At 41.7% G+C, this 21299-nt stretch overlaps 1 protein-coding gene across 1 annotated transcript in view; it reads right to left on the bottom strand.

The window, feature by feature from the left end:
• Window positions 1-21299, bottom strand: part of LOC124777364 (zinc finger protein 37 homolog) — an 88814-nt gene that overhangs the window by 15118 nt on the left and 52397 nt on the right. The window contains exon 5 of the mRNA XM_047252745.1: window positions 19223-19344. Within this exon, the coding sequence (XP_047108701.1) occupies window positions 19223-19344 (122 nt within the window). The remainder of the gene's footprint in view (window positions 1-19222; window positions 19345-21299) is intronic.

Raw genomic sequence — 21299 nt, 5'->3', positions numbered from 1 at the left:
TACACAAAAAACAGAACCGAAAATTTACGTTCCTAGCTTTCGGAACAAATGTTCCTTCATCAGGGAGGAGAGAGGGGAAAGAAAGGGAAGAAGGGAAAGTGGATTCAGTCACTCACAACCAGGTTATGAAGCAACAGGGAAAGGAAAACAGGGAGGGTAGCAAGGATGGAGGCATGGTTGTCAGAGGGAAGCCAAAGATATTCTACTGTAAGTACTGCGCCAGCTTCAAACCAAAGAGGATGCATACAGAAGTAAAGAGGTATATAGTATAAAGATAAACACAACTATGTAGGATGAAAACATGCATGAATGGCTAGAGAGAAAAGGGAAAGAGGAGAAGACTGAAGAGTAAATGGGAGTGAGGTTGTTTAACGTAGGTTCAGTCCAGGGGGATGGCAGGATGAAAGGATGTGTTAGAGTGCAAGTTCACATCTCCGCAGTTCAGAGGGACTGGTGTTGGGTGGGAAGGCCAAATGGCACATAATGTGTAGCAGGTTCTTAGGTCCCGAGAATTATGCTGGAGGGCATGCTCCACTACTGGGTATTGGACATCTCCTAGGCGGACAGTTCGTCTGTGTCCGTTCATGTGCTCAGCCAGTTTAGTTGTTGTCATACCGATGTAAAACGCTGTACAGTGCAGGCATGTCAACTGATAAATGACATGTGTAGTTTCACATGTGGCCCTGCCTAGAATTGTGTATGTTTTACCAGTAGCGGGGCTGGAGTAGGTGGTTGTGAGGGTATGCATGGGGCAGGTTTTGCAGCGGGGTCGGTTACAGGGGTAGGAACCGCTGGGTAGAGAAGGTAGTCTGGGAATATTGTAGGGTTTAACAAGGATGTTACGGAGGTTAGGGGGGTGACGAAAGGCAACTCTGGGTGGTGTGGGGAGAATTTTGTCAAGGGATGATCTCATTTCAGGGGTTGACTTGAGAAAGTCATATCCCTGGCGGAGTAATTTGTTGAAGTATTTGAGGCCAGGATAATATTGGATGACAAGGGGGATGCTTCTGTGTGGTCTGGGGGTAAGAACATTGTTGTTGGATAGGGAGGAATGTATTGCTCGGGAGATCTGTTTGTGGACAAGGTCTGCAGGATAGTTGCGGGAGAGGAAAGCACTGGTCAGGTTATTGGTGTAATTGTTGAGGGATTCGTCACTGGAGCAGATACGTTTGCCATGAATACCTAGGCTGTAGTGAAGGGAGCGCTTGATGTGGAATGGATGGCAGCTATCAAAGTGAAGGTACTGTTGTTTGTTTGTGGGTTTGATATGGACAGAGGTGTGGATGTGAGCTTCAACAAGATCCCCCAGGACTGCATCTATGTTAAACAACCTCACTCCCATTTACTCTTCAGTATTCTCCTCTTTCCCTTTCCTCTTTAGACATTCACGCATCTTTTCATCCTACATAGTTGTGTTTATCTTTATACTATATACCTCTTTACTTCTGTATGCAGGCGCTGATGACCTCGATGTTGAGTGCCCATAAGCTCCAACATACACTTCTGTATGCATCCTGTTTGGTTTGAAGCTGGCACAGTACTTACAGTAGAATATCTTTGGCTTCCCTCTGACAACCATGCCTCCATCCTTGCTACCCTCCCTGTCTTCCTTTCCCTGTTGCTTCATAACCTGGGTTGTGAGTAACTGAATCCACTTTCCCTTCTTCCCTTTCTCTCCCCTCTCTCCTCCCTGATGAAGGAACATTTGTTACGAAAGCTAGGAACGAAAATTTTTGATTCTGTTTTTTGTGTATCTATCGGCTGTACTGAGTTAAGTACTGGCCAGCCCCTCTATCTCTTTGTTAGTATTTGTTTCACATCTTTATATGAGATTTTCCATTAATCATTTAGATCACCTATATGGTCCACATCCTTCATTGTTTTGTCCCTTTTGTTAGCATCTGTCATCTAAACACTTTCTCTTCTTCAGTGTTTTATATATACATAAATAAATATTTTCCTCACCAACTGTGCTAGTTTCATTTTCCTCCTATTATCTTGTTCCGTTTATAGTCTACTTTTCTTTTTTTATTTATTGATTTATTTATTTAACATCCCATAGTTTTAACGTTCGTTATTCGCTGTTTTCCAGCCAACAATCACTGCCAACAATCTCTTCCACACCTACCAGTATCATCCATTTCTGTCGATTTCGTGTTGCTGGCGATCACTTTGTGCCATTGGCTATCTTTCTCTGCCACAGGACAATTTTTTTGGGACATTTCTGCGCCACCCACGAACTTTTTTGCGGCACGCGCAATCTTTTTTGTGGCACACGTGATCTTTTTTGCGGCACGCGCGATCTTTTTTTCGCCACTCGCTATCTCTGTTTTTGAGCAACGTGTGTTCTTTTCCCCTGATCTGGACATACTTGCTTGGTCTAGTTAACTTTTTCTGTATTTTTCTTATTTAGTGGTCTTCCTTTGGTATTGAACATTACCAACACAATTTCTTTCTTTCTCGTCCTTCCCTCCATGTTTTATTCCTTCTTATGATTACTACTTTAACTTTAGTTATTTAGTTTCCCTACCCACCAGTTACCCACTATGTACCCTAATCCTATACCACATTATTTACATTCATTCCGGAAACATGCATTCACCGTAGCCAAACTGCAATCCCACATACTTTTCCTCCGGTCCTACTTAACCTTTGTTATTACCCTTAAAGGACTTACCTTAAAAGTTCCCTTCTCTGGGTGCAATTCCTCCTTCCACCAGTCTCTCCTGGACTTCCAGAACCTTCAATCTTTAGCCCTTACCCAACTTGTCCTGAATCTCTACACTACTTCATGTAACCACCACTCCCAACAGCTCCTATCTCTCTTCAAAGTCCTCCACCTCTCAAACCATTGCTTGGAGAACACACTCAGGAACATCATCCTAGAAGCCAGCTGCAAACTTGAGTTCCATGCCACACACCACCTGAAAAAACTATCCACAGTGCTAGTGCAACACCTAAGAAGTGGGGTCCCTCTCCCTATCCCTCACAAACACCAACCACAAGAGAATCTTCAACAAACCCCCCTCATAGCCAACAAACCTAGCCTAGCCACCCTACTCAATCTCCCCATCCCAGCACATACCCCACACAGACCAAATTTCAACTATAACCACAGTCAAATGCCACATATCACCAGTCCCAATTCAGTTCTAAACCTCTCATCCAGATCCCTCTCCCCTCCAGACACATCTGTTCTATCAAAAGGCTTAACCTTTAGCCCCATGCCTAAATTCAACCACACTGCCCTGGTTAAAGATCTCCTCTCATTCACCCAGAACCTCAACTGGAAATATCACTTCATTACCCAAACACAGCCCCCAAATACTAGACCCAGTGTTGAACCCTGTCTAGAACAGTTCTGACCGCCTTCTCAAAGGAATCCTCCTACCCTCCCCCAAAACCATCCCTTGCAGACATTTCAGGAATTCCTCACATCCAGTGTTGCCTCCCAGTCATTCTTGAAGAACATCCTGACAACCCCCAACATCACCCCAGCTGAATCCCGTGCCATTAAGGAGCTGAAAACAGACCGCTCTATTGTCATCCTCCCGGCGAATAAAGGCTCCACAACTGTGGTACTTGACTGTGTGGAATATGTGGCAGAAGGACTGCTTCAACTCTCCGACAACTCAACCTACAAAGCTGTTACCCAGGGTCCCATTCCCTCCATCCAGACTGAGCTGCAGAAAATCCTAAAAATCCAAGGTTCCTCACAAGGCCTCACAACGGCTTCCATAGACTTACTCACTCCACCTGAGCCACATACCCCTACCTTCTACCTATTACCCAAAATCCACAAAGAGAACCATCCTGGCCGTCCCATTGTAGCAGGCTTCAAAGCCCCAACAGAACGTATCTCAGCTCTGGTAGACCAACACCTCCAACCTATCACCCGCAGACTCCCATCCTACATCAAAGACACAAACCACTTCCTAGAACGCCTCAAATCCATTCCCACTCTTCTCCCACCTGAAACCTTTCTTGTCACCATAGATGCTACATCCCTTTACACAAACATCCCACATACCCATGGTCTCTCTGCCCTTGAGCAGTACCTCTCCCAACGCCCACCCGAAGATCTTCCAAAAACCTCGTTCCTTATCACACTAACCAACTTCATCCTCACCCATAATTACTTCACTTTTGAAGGCCAGACCTATAAACAAATCAGGGGAACAGCCATGGGAACCAGGATGGCTCCGTCCTATGCCAACCTCTTCATGGGCCGCATGGAGGAGGCTTTCCTGAAGACCCAACAGCTGCTTCCCCTGGCCTGGTATAGGTTTATAGATGACATCTTTGTGGTCTGGACTCATGGTGAAGAAACACTCCTTAATTTCCTCCATAACCTCAACTCCTTTACGAATGTAAATTTCACCTGGCCCTTCTCCAAAATCCAAGCCACCTTCCTGGATGTTGACCTTCATCTTGTTGAAGCTCACATCTACACCTCTGTCCATATCAAACCCACAAACAAACAACAGTACCTTCATTTTGATAGCTGCCATCCATTCCACATCAAACACTCCCTTCCCTACAGCCTAGGTATCCGTGGCAAACGTATCTGCTCCAGTGACGAATCCCTCAACAATTACACCAATAACCTGACCAGTGCTTTCCTCTCCCGCAACTATCCTGCAGACCTTGTCCACAAACAGATCTCCCAAGCAATACATTCATCCCCATCCAACAACAATGTTCTTACCCCCAGACCACACAGAAGCATCCCCCTTGTCACCCAATATTATCCTGGCCTCGAATACATCAACAAATTACTCCGCCAGGGATATGACTTTCTCAAGTCAACCCCTGAAATGAGATCATCCCTTGACAAAATTCTCCCCACACCACCCAGAGTTGCCTTTCGTCACCCCCCTAACCTCCATAACATCCTTGTTAAACCCTACAATATTCCCAGACTACCTTCTCTACCCAGCGGTTCCTACCCCTGTAACTGACCCCGTTGCAAAACCTGCCCCATGCATCCCCTCACAACCACCTACTCCAGCCCCGCTACTGGTAAAACATACATAATTCAAGGCAGGGCCACGTGTGAAACTACACGTCATTTATCAGCAGACATGCCTGCACTGTATAGCCTTTTACATCGGTATGACAACAACTAAACTGGCTGAGCGCATGAACGGACACAGACGAACTGTCCGCCTAGGAGATGCCCAATACCCAGTAGCGGAGCATGCCCACCAGCACAATTCTCGGGACCTAAGAACCTGCTACACCGTATGTGCCATCTGGCTTCTCCCACCCAACACCAGTCCCTCTTAACTGTGGAGATGGGAACTTGCACTCCAACACATCCTTTCATCCCGCCGTCCCCCTGGACTGAACCTACGTTAAACAACCTCACTCCCATTTACTCTTCAGTCTTCTCCTCTTTCCCTTTTCTCTCTAGCCATTCATGCATGTTTTCATCCTACATAGTTGTGTTTATCTTTATACTATATACCTCTTTACTTCTGTATGCATCCTCTTTGGTTTGAAGCTGGCACAGTACTTACAGTAGAATACCTTTGGCTTCCCTCTGACAACCATGCCTCCATCCTTGCTACCCTCCCTGTTTTCCTTTCCCTTTTGCTTCATAAGCTGGGTTGTGAGTAACTGAATCCACTTTCCCTTCTTCCCTTTCTTTCCACTCTCTCCTCTCCGCCGAAGGAACATTTGTTCCGAAAGCTAGGAACGTAAATTTTCGGTTCTGTTTTTTGTGTATCTATTGGCTGTACTGAGCTGAGGTAAGTACTGGCCAGCCCCTCTATCTCTTTGTTAGTATTTGTTTCACATCTTTATATGAGATTTTCCAGTAATCATTTAAACCTTATTATAAGTCTCACAGTAAACTCATCACAGTCAAAATTTGCATTCCACTGTCTGAACAGAACCACAATTTGTAGAACAGGTGCGGTATATACACTCCTGGAAATTGAAATAAGAACACCGTGAATTCATTGTCCCAGGAAGGGGAAACTTTATTGACACATTCCTGGGGTCAGATACATCACATGATCACACTGACAGAACCACAGGCACATAGACACAGGCAACAGAGCATGCACAATGTCGGCACTAGTACAGTGTATATCCACCTTTCGCAGCAATGCAGGCTGCTATTCTCCCATGGAGACGATCGTAGAGATGCTGGATGTAGTCCTGTGGAACGGCTTGCCATGCCATTTCCACCTGGCGCCTCAGTTGGACCAGCGTTCGTGCTGGACGTGCAGACCGCGTGAGACGACGCTTAATCCAGTCCCAAACATGCTCAATGGGGGACAGATCCGGAGATCTTGCTGGCCAGGGTAGTTGACTTACACCTTCTAGAGCACGTTGGGTGGCACGGCATACATGCGGACGTGCATTGTCCTGTTGGAACAGCAAGTTCCCTTGCCGGTCTAGGAATGGTAGAACGATGGGTTCGATGACGGTTTGGATGTACCGTGCACTATTCAGAGTCCCCTCGACGATCACCAGTAGTGTACGGCCAGTGTAGGAGATCGCTCCCCACACCATGATGCCGGGTGTTGGCCCTGTGTGCATCGGTCGTATGCAGTCCTGATTATGGCGCTCACCTGCACGGCGCCAAACACGCATACGACCATCATTGGCACCAAGGCAGAAGCGACTCTCATTGCTGAAGACGACACGTCTCCATTCGTCCCTCCATTCATGCCTGTCGCGACACCACTGGAGGCAGGCTGCACGATGTTGGGGCGTGAGCGGAAGACAGCCTAACGGTGTGCGGGACCGTAGTCCAGCTTCATGGAGACGGTTGCGAATGGTCCTCGCCGATACCCCAGGAGCAACAGTGTCCCTAATTTGCTGGGAAGTGGCGGTGCGGTCCCCTACGGCACTGCATAGGATCCTACGGTCTTGGCGTGCATCCGTGCGTCGCTGCGGTCCGGTCCCAGGTCGACGGGCACGTGCACCTTCCGCCGACCACTGGCGACAACATCGATGTACTGTGGAGACCTTACGCCCCACGTGTTGAGCAATTCGGCGGTACGTCCACCTGGCCTCCTGCATGCCCACTATACGCCCTCGCTCAAAGTCTGTCAACTGCACATACGGTTCACGCCCACGCTGTCGCGGCATGCTACCAGTGTTAAAGACTGCGATGGAGCTCCGTATGCCACGGCAAACTGGCTGACACTGACGGCGGCGGTGCACAAATGCTGCGCAGCTAGCGCCATTCGACGGCCAACACCGCGGTTCCTGGTGTGTCCGCTGTGCCGTGCGTGTGATCATTGCTTGTACAGCCCTCTCGCAGTGTCCGGAGCAAGTATGGTGGGTCTGACACACCGGTCTCAATATGTTCTTTTTTCCATTTCCAGGAGTGTAGGTACATGCTAACATTATGCTGTATTAAAGACAAGACCATTTGTAATCCATGGAAACTACTGCTACAAGTTGATCTGTAGTTTACTTTTAATATTACATTCAAACACGCAAGTAAATAAACAATATGAGTTCTGATTTGCCATGTTATTTCTGAGTGTGAAAGTATCACAAAATGAAATAAGAAAGATTTTGGTCATGGAAGGTCCTTGGTGAAATATAAACAATAGATGGGTTAAAGGCAGGTGTGTACAGTCTTTCTAATACTGCAGGATATAAACCTCTCACTATGACTATGTAAAGGCAGCAAATATATATTTCACATCACTCATTTCATTTAATGAATATAATTACAGCAATGTATTTTTACACAAACATCATTTACACAATTTAATTTGAAACAAGACATTCCATTGATTTCACAACTACCTTTATGTTTGGCTCAATTTTTGTGACAGACAAGCTCAAAATTGACTCTAAATTGTCATTCATCAAGCAGTTCCTATTTTTTTGATTTCTTAATATTCCTTATGAAAAAGTTCATTCCCATATATACGTTGGTCCAAAGAGGCTGGCACATTTTAAGGCATTATCTACCAATACTTATAACATTATTCTCATTGACACAACAATAGAAATTCAGCAGATTTGCTTCATTGAATTTAATTTGGACTATCCCATCATTTCGGAGAGGGAATGACAGATGAGTAAAAAAATAAATTACAAGAATGAAAGGTGAGAAATGGCTGCCATCAGATTACTGGCAGGCCGCATGCAGCCAACAGTCTGGTCATCCATAGGTAAAGATAACAGCTCACCGTATAGCTGTAGTGCTGAGTAATTGACAGGCACATACACACGTCTGAAAATATTGCAACGCTTTTGAACAATGTCCTTATTCAGAGACAACAAGTATACTGTACACATATTCATATGTACACCTGTACAACTCAACTGTCCTGATTGATTACTTGTACCAACACTGTAGCTAGACCTATGGAAAGAGGCTGTATTGGGAAGAGCGGGTGAAGTGTGAAATGAGGTGGGAAGGGCGAGAAAGGGCTGGACGGAAAACCAGCTGACATTTGGGAGGGGCTAGCAACAAGTGCATGGAATACAAATGTGGCACCTAACCGTATCCCTTTGCCATGGTCTCAGCCACTTACTGTCATGCCCACACACAAGGAAATTCCTACCCATAACTGTCCCCTCCCTTCCCCAACCAAAGAGGTGTTTTGCTGCCCAATCAATCTACAAAATACTTAAGTCTACCCTTTCATCACAACTACTCCAAATTCCTTGCCACATGAGTCATAGGCCTGTGGAAGACTCAGGTGCAAGATGTGTCCTATACAACCATTCAAAACGTCCTGTTCCACTCTCAGCACAGGAATATTCTGTTCTAGAGACAAAGGAATTAAATATATTAGTTGCTAGTGGGCACTGGTTAATATCAATGGGGCAAGTTGAAAACTTGTGCTGGACCATTATATGAACCTGGGTCTCACGCTTACTACACCACCCCAACACAGTGTTCATCACAACTGCATGGACAACCCTAGTGTGTCTCCTGCCAGACCCAAATTCCCACCTTATAATGCACACTACTGATGTAGTGCCCCTGTTCATAAGCTTCATTAATCGTGGCATCTTACCGATTCCTGTCTGAAAGAACAGACACCACATACATATAATTAAGGTGATGACAGACAATGATTTCTTCAGCACAGATGCCCGTTAAGTTCAAACTCTTACTGGAATCAGCAAGATGCCACAAGTGATGTGGCTAATGAGCAAGGGCACTACATCACTAGCGTGAGTTATAAGCTGCGAATTTGTGTCTGATGGGAGGAGGGTTAGGGTAGTCCATGCAGCTGTGGTGACCACTTTGCCCTGGTGGAACATTGGTCAGTGCAACTTCCTAGTTAGCAGGAAACCCAGGTTTGAATCCCATACCGGCACAAATTTTCAACCTGCGGCATTCATATAAACCATTGCCCACTGGCAGCTAATGTCTTTAATTGCTTTGCGTCCTGATTCACAGTGGCTGCAAGATCAAAATGGTGTCTGTTCTTTCGGACATGCCAAAAGAACAGACTGCTATTCTGTCACAGGCATAGTCACTTGTGAAAACAGTCATATCATACACCAGCTCTGCTGTAACTGTACTGTTGCACAGCCTTTCATGTGTGTATGACCACCAACTAGATGTCCACCCACATGAATGGCCACCATTAATTACAGTGTGGCTGAGAGCAGAGTTGCGTACATGCTTCTGAGCACAACATGCTCAACTTCATGGCTGTTTAACACCCCCCCCCCCCCCCATACCAACTTCTCTACATGGGGACTGCCTCACAACACATGCTCGCATCCCACGATCCTACGGGTCTCAGTCTCCACCTGCCCCCGTCTAACACACACCTGTGCGCCATCCCCTCCCCACAGCATTCATTTTATTCTCATGCTCACCAGCCTTCAGTCTCCCTCTTCTTCAGTTCTATCTTTCCCTCCCAGTCCACCTGTCCTCAACACTGTGTGCTGTAGGCAGTTATCTCTGCCTCAGCCATAATGAGCTCACTGGTAGTGCATCCCTACTCCACGTGCTTGTTGCCTCTTGCTACCAGCCACCCCTTCCCCTTCCATGCCTTCTTCCCACTCCTCATTTCCTTTCTCCCTTCACCCCCTCCACCCAACACTACGAGTCATCCCAGTTCAGCTGCAGTACCAGAACAACAAAGGTATGCATGCCTGTGTGTTTCTGGACTAGCAGCTCTGAAGAAGCACATTGCCCGAAAGCTTAGTATTGTTTCCAGTCTTGTTCATGTACCTGTAAACTACTCAGAGCCTCAAATGTATGGTTTGTTCTTACCTATACTGCTTGCAATACTAAGAAGTAATAATTGTGATTCACTGGACATAAAATCATGCATGTGCCATCAGTAATGAAGTGAGCCCAGACGAATCAGACTGATTACTTAAATCAGCAATAAAATTAACAATTTACTCATAGACCAATTTATACTAGCAAGCAAGGTTCAAAACATAAATGTTCACTATCTAGAAAAGTGCTTGCTGTTTTACAAGTTACTTTCAACTAAGCAAGTAGTGAGTAGACAATGAGGTTTTTACTTAAATTGAGGCAGAATACAAAATAAAGATGTTAGGAAGCTAGTAAATTTGTTATAGCCTTACAATATTAATGTACAAAAAGGATTTACTGAGAAAATTTGAAACAGATACTGACATCCAATACATTACAATAATTTCAATTGTGAGGATAAGTATAGTTTGTCACAAGCACACTACCTGCCCTCTTTGAAGAGAGTATTTATAGAAATATTTCTCATTTGCGCCAAACATGTGGGAAACATTTCAAGGTAATGAAAGAATGGAGTTACTAAGATACATGTTCCAGAGCCGAAAGTTCATGTCGACAGTACTGAACTAAAAACTTTATATCAAGAAGCACTGTATATCAAGAAGCACTGTAACAAAGAAAGCAGAAAGCTCAAAAATAACAGAAGTGAAAAAATATTATATGCAACGCAAACTGCAACTGCTGTGTGAAGGAAGTTATCACCAGCCCACAAACACTACTACACCAATGAAAAATTCTGCACTGTGAAAATACTTAAACAACATGAATAGTACAATCATCTATAGCCCTGTAGTTGCAAGTATACAGAATTTTAAGACTTTCCTCACAGTTTTCCAGTTATTTTTTTATATCATTAAGATAAGAACTTGAGTATCACGAAACAGGTAAAAAATTAAATAAGTGGCTGAAATGCTGAATATGTGCTATGAGAGGTAGGTAAAAAAATACGTATCGTAATTTCATTCTTTCTCACAGTATGGCTGTATGGCACACTGGTCAGTTTGTAGGATTCCATAAGAAAATCTTTAAGATAGGTTGTGAAGACTGTAGTAAATTTGATTTCACATTCAGCTGTGAAAAAGATGTGCTGCCAATCGATTCTGCACAATCTCATGATTCAAAAATAGGCTTGTATCAGTTTGGTGGAAACGTTCAAAAAATTCAACTGGGAGAATGCAAAATCGTATACAAGACTGTAACTGGACATAAAACTTGGATGTATTTCTACGAGCCCTAAACTAAGCAGCAATGTCCAAGCTTAGGTGAAACCAAAAAAAACTCACTTGTTTGCAAAGCACAATGACTGAATGTGGCTTTTGATGCATTGGACATGTCCCACATGTCCCAGCATTTGCTTTAGAGAGTCAAATGTTGATTGCTGTACAGCAACCTGTTTGCCACAAGTCATTAATGAAATAAAAAAAAAAAAAAAAATGAAAACTTCACATCATTTTTCCTCATGACAATGCCACTGCCACACAGTTGTCAAACAATTGATTATTTGTTAAGAACTGCATTATACAAGCTGCATTATGCAACACACAGCTGTACTAGCTCTTTTATTTTTGACCACCAATTTTGGTCAATTTCAGACTATCCATGGGCAGGGACAGGAAAAAATTGTTTTATGTTATGGTCAAATTAGATACCTTTTTTTTTTTTTTTTTGCCAAATTCAGTGTTATTTTGTTGCCAAATTCAGTGCTATTTCGTTACCCAATTTGTTTCTTTGTCAATTTCACTGCTACCTTTTTGCCAATTTTGATATTATTTGTTTCCAATTTTGGTGCTATTTTTTTCTGGCAAGTTCACCATTATTTTTTTGCCAAATCTGGTGATTTTTAAAATCAAATTCAGTACAATTTTTTTCAATTTTGGTGTTTTTTTTCCAATCGTGGTGTTTTTTCTGACACTTATAGTGCTTTTTTCCAATTTTGGTGCTATTTTTGATGTTACATCATACTTCTTTACAAACAAAATGAACTGTCATTTTAAGATTATACATGAATCTCAGCCTTGATGAAAAAGAAGGAAAAATGCAAATTCAGCATTGGTACACTTTCATCCTCATAGACAATGGCAAAATTTCACTAAAATTTACACTACAATATAGCACCAGTAATCCCCAAAGCAAACACCAATGTATAAAACAGCTTCATATATCTGATTACTTTACAATTGTTAGACCTGGTGGTCTCACAGTAAAGCACATAACAGAAACCAAGAGGTTGTGGGTTGGAGTCCCAGTCCCACAACAGATATTTTCCGTCTGCCTTTAATCTAGCCTTCACCTCTCACTGATGTGGAGAATCACCAGGAATGACATGCTGTTCGGATTCCATGTCAATCTGTTGGTCCCCTTTCACCGGTTGGAGAAATAGGATAGATTATGAACACACACATTGCTGAAGGGGTGTCTAATTGTAAGACTTGCACTCAGCTAGTGAGGCATACACAATTACTTTACCAGTGAGTTAAATGTCTTACATTACATTTCATGTCAAGTATCTAAAAGTTTGTTAGAAGTCACTAAGTGCTCTCATTATCGAACACTGAATGACGATGTTGCCATTGTGGTCTTCAGTCCAAAGACTGGTTTGGTGCAGCTCTTCATGCTACTCTCTTCTATGCAAGCCTCTTCATTTCCAAATAATTACTGCAACCTATTTCCTTCTGAATCTGCTTACTGCATTCATCTCTTAGTCTCGCTCTGTGGTTACCATCCCTCTACTCTTCCCTCCAATATTACATTGATGATCCCTTGATCTCTCAGAATGTGTTCTACCAAACAATCGCTTCTTCTGGTCAGGTTGTGCCACAAATTTCTTTTCTCTCCACTTCTATTCAGTACCACCTCATTAGTCACATGATCTACCCACCTAATCTTCTGTTTTCTTCAGTGGAATCACATACAAAAGCCTCTATTCTCTTCTTGTCTAAACATTTATCATCCACGTTTCAATTCCATACATGGCTACACTCCATACAAATACTTTCAGTAAAGACTTCCTCACAATTACATCTATATTCAATGTTCACAAATTTCTCTTCTTCAGAAACGACAATTATGGAAAGGATAGATTGCTACTTATTGTAAAGATGACACATTGAGTTGCAGACAGGCACATCAAAAAGACTGTTACTCACTAAGATTTTGGATAAAGCCTTCACCAGATGAGAAAAAAACAGATACGTATTCACACAAGCAAGCACATACCTCACACACATCGCTGCTACCTGTGGCTGCTAATGCTAGTCATGTGTGTGAGAGGTGTGCTTGCTTGTGTGAATGTGTGTGTGCTTTCCTTTTCTGATGAAGGCTTTGGGCAAAAGCTTAATGTGTAAAAGTCTTTTTGTTGTGCCCATCTGCAGCTCATCTTTATAGTAAGAAGAAATCTATCCTTTTTCATAATTGCTGATATTCCAACCTGAACTTGCTACTGACTTTTCTTTCCATTGCCAGTCAACATTTTATATCCTATTTGCTTCGGCCATCATCAGTTAGCTTGCTGCCCAAATAGCAAAACTCATCTACTATTTTAAGCATCTTGTTTCCTAATCTAACTCCCTCAGCATCACCTGATTTAATTTAATAATTGGCAACCAATGCTGTACAACCGCAATAAAGTCATGAGATGTTCAATTGACTCTTTTATTAGAACATGTTGTGTGTTTTGGGATTACACCCATCTTCAGACATCTGTTACAAAAAAGTACAAAACATAAGTTAACACCATACTCAACACGTTTCAACGTTACAGAAAATGAGATCTCGTCATATGAGTTACATACCACAAACTTCAACTCCTTGGTAACCATCCAGGCGTACAGCCTTGACAACTCAAAGAAAGTGTCAAATAACATATGACTATAACTGCGACACAAACAGTCTTCAAGCAGAGCGTATACTGACACTAAACAAGTCAACTAGCAGCGAAGCGGCCTCAGTAGGGGATGCTGCATGGTCATATGCTCCATGCATTCACATATAATTTAATAATAATATACTCAGCATATAACATCTAACAGGGTGTAATTTTGACTAACAACCGGAATAGTACTTCCGTACACATTAACACTAAAAGATTTTATAAATTTTTTTTTTAAAAAAATTCCAAATTTTTTTACATTGCCATACTATACCTATAGCCAGTAGTGGCACTAAGCACAACTCAAACCATATGTCAATATAAAATAAATAATGGTGGGTGGGGGAGGGGGGGGGGGGAGTTCCTCCTTGAATAAACCTTTCAACCTCTCAAATCTCTAAAACAATACCACCAAATTAAATATAACCAACATTATCTGCCATAAACTACAACCCTGTGTTCAGCCCGCATATGCAAATGTCTTAGGCGCCATCTGTTAAGGCCAATGGCAACCACATCGGCGGCAGCCAACCGACTATCGAATAACAGCCAAGTGACGTTCATGGGCCATGAATGCTCAAATAGAAGCCAAAACACACACACGTGGGTTATACCATATACATTCCTTACATAAACTAGTGGCACGACAATTGCCCAAGTCCTACCTATGCTATCCGTATACAGGAGAGCTCTATATTTTTAAAAAACAAAAAACAAAACATTAAAAGTGTTAAAACTTTAAAGTCTAAAATCAATAAACTAAACCATTGTGTCACCAAGGACCACCCAAAGGGTATGATGGTGAACAAATTCGTATATGCCAACCTATCTAACCCATCTAACTTTCCCTGTATGACATTAAACTAGCCAACCACTCAGCAAAAAAACTAGCCTATCATAATGGTACAAGCACAGAATACCACCAGCTCCTATAAAATACACTATCATACCTCTTATGAGGGGAAAATAGACACCAAGTTCAAAATAGTATCTGTTCAGACAAGCCAAAAAACCATTCCCATCATAAGAAGGCCTTTGGCCTCTCTGACAGAATAACCTTGTTATTGGCAAACGTCAAAGTTTCTATTTCTTCTTCCTGCACTTAAATGCTATTCCAAATTTTCCATTCGTTCATTATTGTGTTCTCAATGTGCAGACTGAATAACATCAGGCATTGACTGCAACACTGTCTCACTCACTTCTCAACTACTACTTCTATGCAAATTGTAAATAGCCTTTTACCCCTGCTACCTTCAGAATTTCAGAGAGAGTACTCTAGTCAACATTGTCAAAAGCTTTCCTTAAGTCTACAAATGCTAGGTAAACATATATCTGCCTTTCCTTAACCTATCTTTTATGAGAAGTTGTAAGGTAAGTACTGCCTCGAGTGTTCCTACATTTCCCGGGATACAAATCTTCCCCAAGGTTGGCTTCTACCGGTTTTCCTGTGCTTCTGTAAGAATTCATGTTTGCATTTTGCAACCATGACTTATTAAACTGATATACTGTATTCTTCTTGAGAGGATAGTCTTGGTTATTTGGTCTCTGTTTTCAGAAAAAAGTTGTTTTTCACCTATCACATTGTTTATGACATATCTCTTGAACTTTCTCATAAAATCACATAATTTTGGAGTTACATTCACTGCTGTATGTGGATATTATCTGCAAAATGTGTTACCAATAGAGTTAGTAGCAAAGAAGTAATAAATTAAAACCTTACAGCTGATGCTGAATTTGTACTGCCTGAATGGCCAAAACATAGTAAGCAATAAACTTTTCTTTGTTTTTATCATTTTGTGAGAAGCTGTCAGTAAGACAATGTTTTGAAAAGATTTGAAATTATGTGTAAAGTCTGCTCTCACTCTCAAACACTGGATGAATATAGTCTGGATAAATTGTGTGCTGGAGTTGCGCTGTCTCAAGACAAAGACACTGTTTCTATCTTCAATACTTAACTTACTGCATTAAACCTTTAATCTAAGGTTATACCTCTTAATGAGTATGTTATAACACCATTTATAATTTTTCAATTTGGTTAATGTTGTATGAAATACTGAAAATCTAGTTTTTGTTGTCCCTGGAGGCCCTTAGGCAACCTGCAACCAGAGCTATACACTGTGCAACGTTTTAGGTGTTTAGTAACACAGATGTGTTATACCCACCATGTCCTCTGTGCTGGAATGTAAACACTACATGACTTTAATGATTATCTTACAAGGCAAAGGACATCTTGGGTATGACACAAGTCACACTTTAGCAGAACAAATCAGAATAAGCAACTGCTGCCAGTGTGGAACACGCAGTTGGATAGGTTTCACCGAAGTCAATAGTAAAAAATAGTATAATTAGTACAGATGTGTGCTGTATAATGCATGTGTTATTATTCCTAAAAGCTATCCAACACTGCCTACACAAAATATTTTTAACTGCTTATAGGACAGAGAAAAACACGGAATTAATATTTCAAACAATGGAAAATCCAGGATGGAATGTAACAATACTGTATAAAGGAAAGTTGCTACTCACCATTTAGCAGAGATGCTGAGTCACAGATAGGCACAACAAAAAGACTGTCACAAATATAACTTCCAGCCAATAAGACCTTTGTCAAAATTAGATGACAAACACCCACATACATACACAAATGCAACTCACACACACAACTGCAGCCTTAGGCATCTGAGGCTACACTGCGAACAGCACCACCAGTGCATGATGGGAGTGGCAACTGGATGGGGTTAAGGAGGAGGCTGGGGCAGGGAGGTGGAGGGATAGTAGGGTAGGGGTGGCAAACAGTGACATGCTGCTGTTGGAGAGCGCACAGGGACGAGGTGGAAAGAAGGTAGGGCAGCTATGTGCGGTTAGATGGAGGGCAACGGAGAGGTGGGCGGGGGGGTGGTGGTGGGGGGGGGGGGGGGAGATACCGGAAAAAGAGAAAAGCAAAAAGACTGGGTGCAATGGAGGAATGAGGGCTGCACATGGCTGAAATGGGAACAGAGAAGGGGCTGGATGGGAGAGGGCAATGACTAACAACGGTAGAGGCCAGGAGGGTTACAGGAACGCAGGATATCCATCTTTTCAGAGTTGCGCAGGTGGGAACTTCCCCTGCAATGTATCCTACATTCCCGTAACCTTCCTGGCTTCAACCTTCGTTGTCCCCTCCCTTCCAGCCCCTTCTCTGTTCCCATTCCAGCACTACACAGCCCTCATTCCTCCAGCACATCCAGTATTTCTGCTTCTCTCCTTTTCTGCTATCCGCCTATCCCCCCCCCCCCTCCCCCCAACTCTCCATTTAACCTCCTGACTGCACATAGCTGCCCTAACCTCTTTCCACCTCAACCATGCAGGCTCCCCAAAGGCATGTCACTGTCCGCCACTCCTACGCTACTATCCCTCCCCCTCCCCGCCCCCCACCTCCTCCTACCCCCCACTAGGTCGCCACTCCCATCGTGCATTGGTGGTGCTGCTCACAGTGTGGCTTCAGATGCCTGAGACTGTGCAGTCATGAGTGTGTGAGTTGCGTTTGCATAAGTGTGTATGTGGGTGTTGGTCATCTAATTTTGACAAAGGCCTTACTGGTCGAAAGCTACATATGTGATAGTCTTTTTGTTGTGCCTATCTGCAACTCAGCATCTCTGTTATATGTTGAGTAGTAACTTCTCTTTTCACAACATTGAATTTATATTTCATTGCCCATTTTTGTCTGATTTATCAGTAGACGACTTATTTTTGTCATCTTATGTCAAACAAAATTTACATAGGCAGTGATTTCCATCACCTCAAGATGATGATGTATCCTTCTGAAATGAAGTTTTGAGGAACCAACATCAGCGTGCAAAAAATGTTCCCAGAACTGGTTTGAAAGTATGCAAGAATGCATGAATTTTAGTCACAAGTATTTTGAGAAACAATAAATGATTTGTACTACAAAAGTTTTTATTCCACTGCTTTTGGAAAAACTTAAAAAGTGCCCTTCAGTACTAGGTAGTTTGTGCAGCATCCAAAGACACATTACAGGCTAGTTAGAAACTAAGTAGATCATCAGCTACTTCTATAAACTGCATATTAATGCGACTCGACAGTGTAATGCAGCACTGCTCTTCTATAATTTTAGGGGATGATTAAACTCTATGTAGGTATCTGACAGCCAACTGGTGAGGTGCTGCAGTTATAAAGCATGTTGATGATGGTTAGATTAATTGACGAAGATGAGTGTCAAAAGGCTACATTCAAACAATGGAAACACCAGGTTGGAAATTAAAACTGTAAGGAAAAGATAGATTGCTACTCACTGTAAAGATGACACACTCAGTTGCATAACTATAAGACACTTACACATTAACTTTCAACCATAGTCTTCATCCGGAAAGGAAAGTCACACACACATTCATTCACACACACAAGTGAGCACACCTCACGCACACAAGACCGCCACCTCTGGCAGCTCAGACCACAATGTCTGCAACTTAACGTGTCATGTTAATGGTAAAAGATTACACTTAGTAGGATAACATAAAAAAACTGAAAGCTATCAGCAGAATGGAAATATGAATTTTTGTACTCATACTAGAATAATTCCCTGTTGTTACACTTATTTTCTCAAAATTAATTCAACAACAGCTTTTTATAAAAGCAGTAAGAATTCTGTTCACGAAAAAAAGGTCATTTGAAGCACACATACAGCGCAATACAATAGAGTGACCTTTTATCATTTAATAGTAAATACGATATCAATGTATCATACTATTAGACAGAAATGAAAAAGAAATGAAAAATGATCATACGGCATCGTTGGCCGGGAGGCCCCATGCGGGGAAGTTTGGCCGCCGTATTGCAAGTTCTTTTTAGGTGACACCACTTCGGCGACTTGCGTGCGTCAATGATGATGAAATGATGAAGAAGAACACACAACACCCAGCCATCACGAGGCAGAGAAAAAGAAACACCCATTGACTACGGATACTTTTAAGTAATTTCTAATGTTAAATGAGTGCTGGAGTGCTGGTGATCTAATTGTGATATAAAAGTTTGTTTCTTAACAAACATTAACAAATATATTTCTCCAAAATACATTTTTCATCACCCAAAAATTTTACTTGTATTTCATAAAAAAATACACTAACCTCAAATGGCTTCTCACCAGTATGTGATCTACGGTGTCGAAACAAGCTGTTTTTGGAGAAGAAACATTTGCCACAGATATCACATTTCATATTTCTTATGCCGTGATGAGCAAGCATGTGATCTGAAACACCCAGAAATTCCCAAAAATTATACACCAAGTTTTACAAATTCAAAATACTACTATGTCACCTTCAAAAAGGAGAGACAAATGACGAGCACATTGCATATATTGACCACGTGACATAGTAAAATGTGACTGTAAATGGTATGCAAAATAGAACAATATACATTCAGAATAATGTTAATCTTTGAGAATGAAGAATAATTATGTCAATTATTTATGTTTCTCATAATATTATAAGAGTAGAAGTAAGAAAGCATGATATGTAAACAAAAAAAAAATCTGCCAAAAGGTTGGCACAATTATCATCTGGATGGTGAAAGTTCTGTACATCACGGAAATTTTCAATTCTTCAGTCAAAATATTATCAGAATGATTGTTGTTATTTTGTGGATATCTGGTATGGAACTGTAACGGCATTCCTACTGTTATAGTGATTTTATGAAGAAAACTGTTTGAAGAAACAATAATTAGAGAGTCTAACATCAACAGAAAAACATACATAAACAGAAACAGCTAAAACTTTTAAACAACTTTCATTAACGTGACATTTATACAGTCTTGGTTGAAACAAGAGGCATTTCACATACATCAGTACCTTCTACGGTAAACAGCATTACTGAAACTTTTCAAGGATTAAGATTAAGAAGGAAAGTATAAACTTACAAGCAGCAAGCTGTGTGCACTTGCAAAATAGTAAAAGCAAAGTTGTGAACTAGAGAAAGATCACCATACCAGTTTGTACTGCAATTCATACACTGCTGTTTGAAATAAAAGAATGAATGCAACAATGAACCATTGCTGCACAAGTTATGAAGAAAGAAAGATGATTAAGGTTTAACATCCTGTCATTGATATGCAATGGAGAACAAACTCAGACTGGGGAAGGAAGTAGGCCACTTCTTTCATGAGGGAAACATCTCAATTACTGCCTTATGCAATTTAGTAAAACAATCTAAAACCTCAATCTGGGTGGCCAAATGGGGATTTGAACCAATATATACCTCGAATGTGAGTAGAGGTTCTCAACTAGTATGTCACCTTACTTGATGAGTCACACAGATTAAATAACTAGTCACAATGTTGCAAAGCGATAAGAAATCAAACAAGTATGTACGATTGGTAGTAGTTTGTTTCATGTTTCATAGATCATTTGTACAATTAATCGTAATGAGGTGGAACGAGTCATTGTTTTACATTCACATTGCACATGCAGATGTAGATGTGGCTACACACTCACTAGTTACAACTAGCATTTCTTTCATTTTTATTATTTACTTTTATTACTGTTGTGACTTACAATTCTACTCATGACCTTTTACACATTACAAAGACAGAAATTCTTGTACAGGATAGATAGAGATGTCAAGTTTTAATTTTGTTTACTGAGTGGCAGATAGACACAACAAAAAGACTGTCCCACATGAAGCATTCGGCCAGTAAGGCCTTGCTCAAAAAGAGACCACAGACACACACTCATGCAAACAAACTCAGACACACGACTTCAGTCTCAGGCAACTGAAACCACACTCATCACAGAGTGGTTTCAGTTGCCTGAGATTGCATTCATGTGTGTGAGCTGCATTTCCATGAGTGAATGTGAGTGTGTCTGTCATCTGTTTTTGAAGAAGATCTTACTGGTCAAAAGTTTTATGTGTGATAGTCTTTTTGTCGTGCCTGTCTGTGACTCAGCAGCTTTGCTATATGGTGAATAGCAACTTTCCTTTTCATAATATTGAGACATTTTATACTTCAGATAAGCAATTCAAAATTTTGGTGATAGTATTGTGTACCAATTTTTGCGCTAAAGACAATGTTAATGTGGAATAATGAATGTCATTTTCTATTCTGATATTGTAATTACTGTACATACATTATCACTCCTTTTAAGCTACAGTGAATTGCTTACAACAAACTGTGAGGCAGCAGTCGAAGTGCCTAACTCCTTCAACAGC

This window comes from Schistocerca piceifrons, chromosome 1 (genome assembly GCF_021461385.2).
Source record: "Schistocerca piceifrons isolate TAMUIC-IGC-003096 chromosome 1, iqSchPice1.1, whole genome shotgun sequence".
NCBI lineage: Eukaryota > Metazoa > Arthropoda > Insecta > Orthoptera > Acrididae > Schistocerca > Schistocerca piceifrons.
Note: the sequence above shows the minus strand (reverse complement) of the source record. Positions and strands in the feature narration are given on the sequence as shown.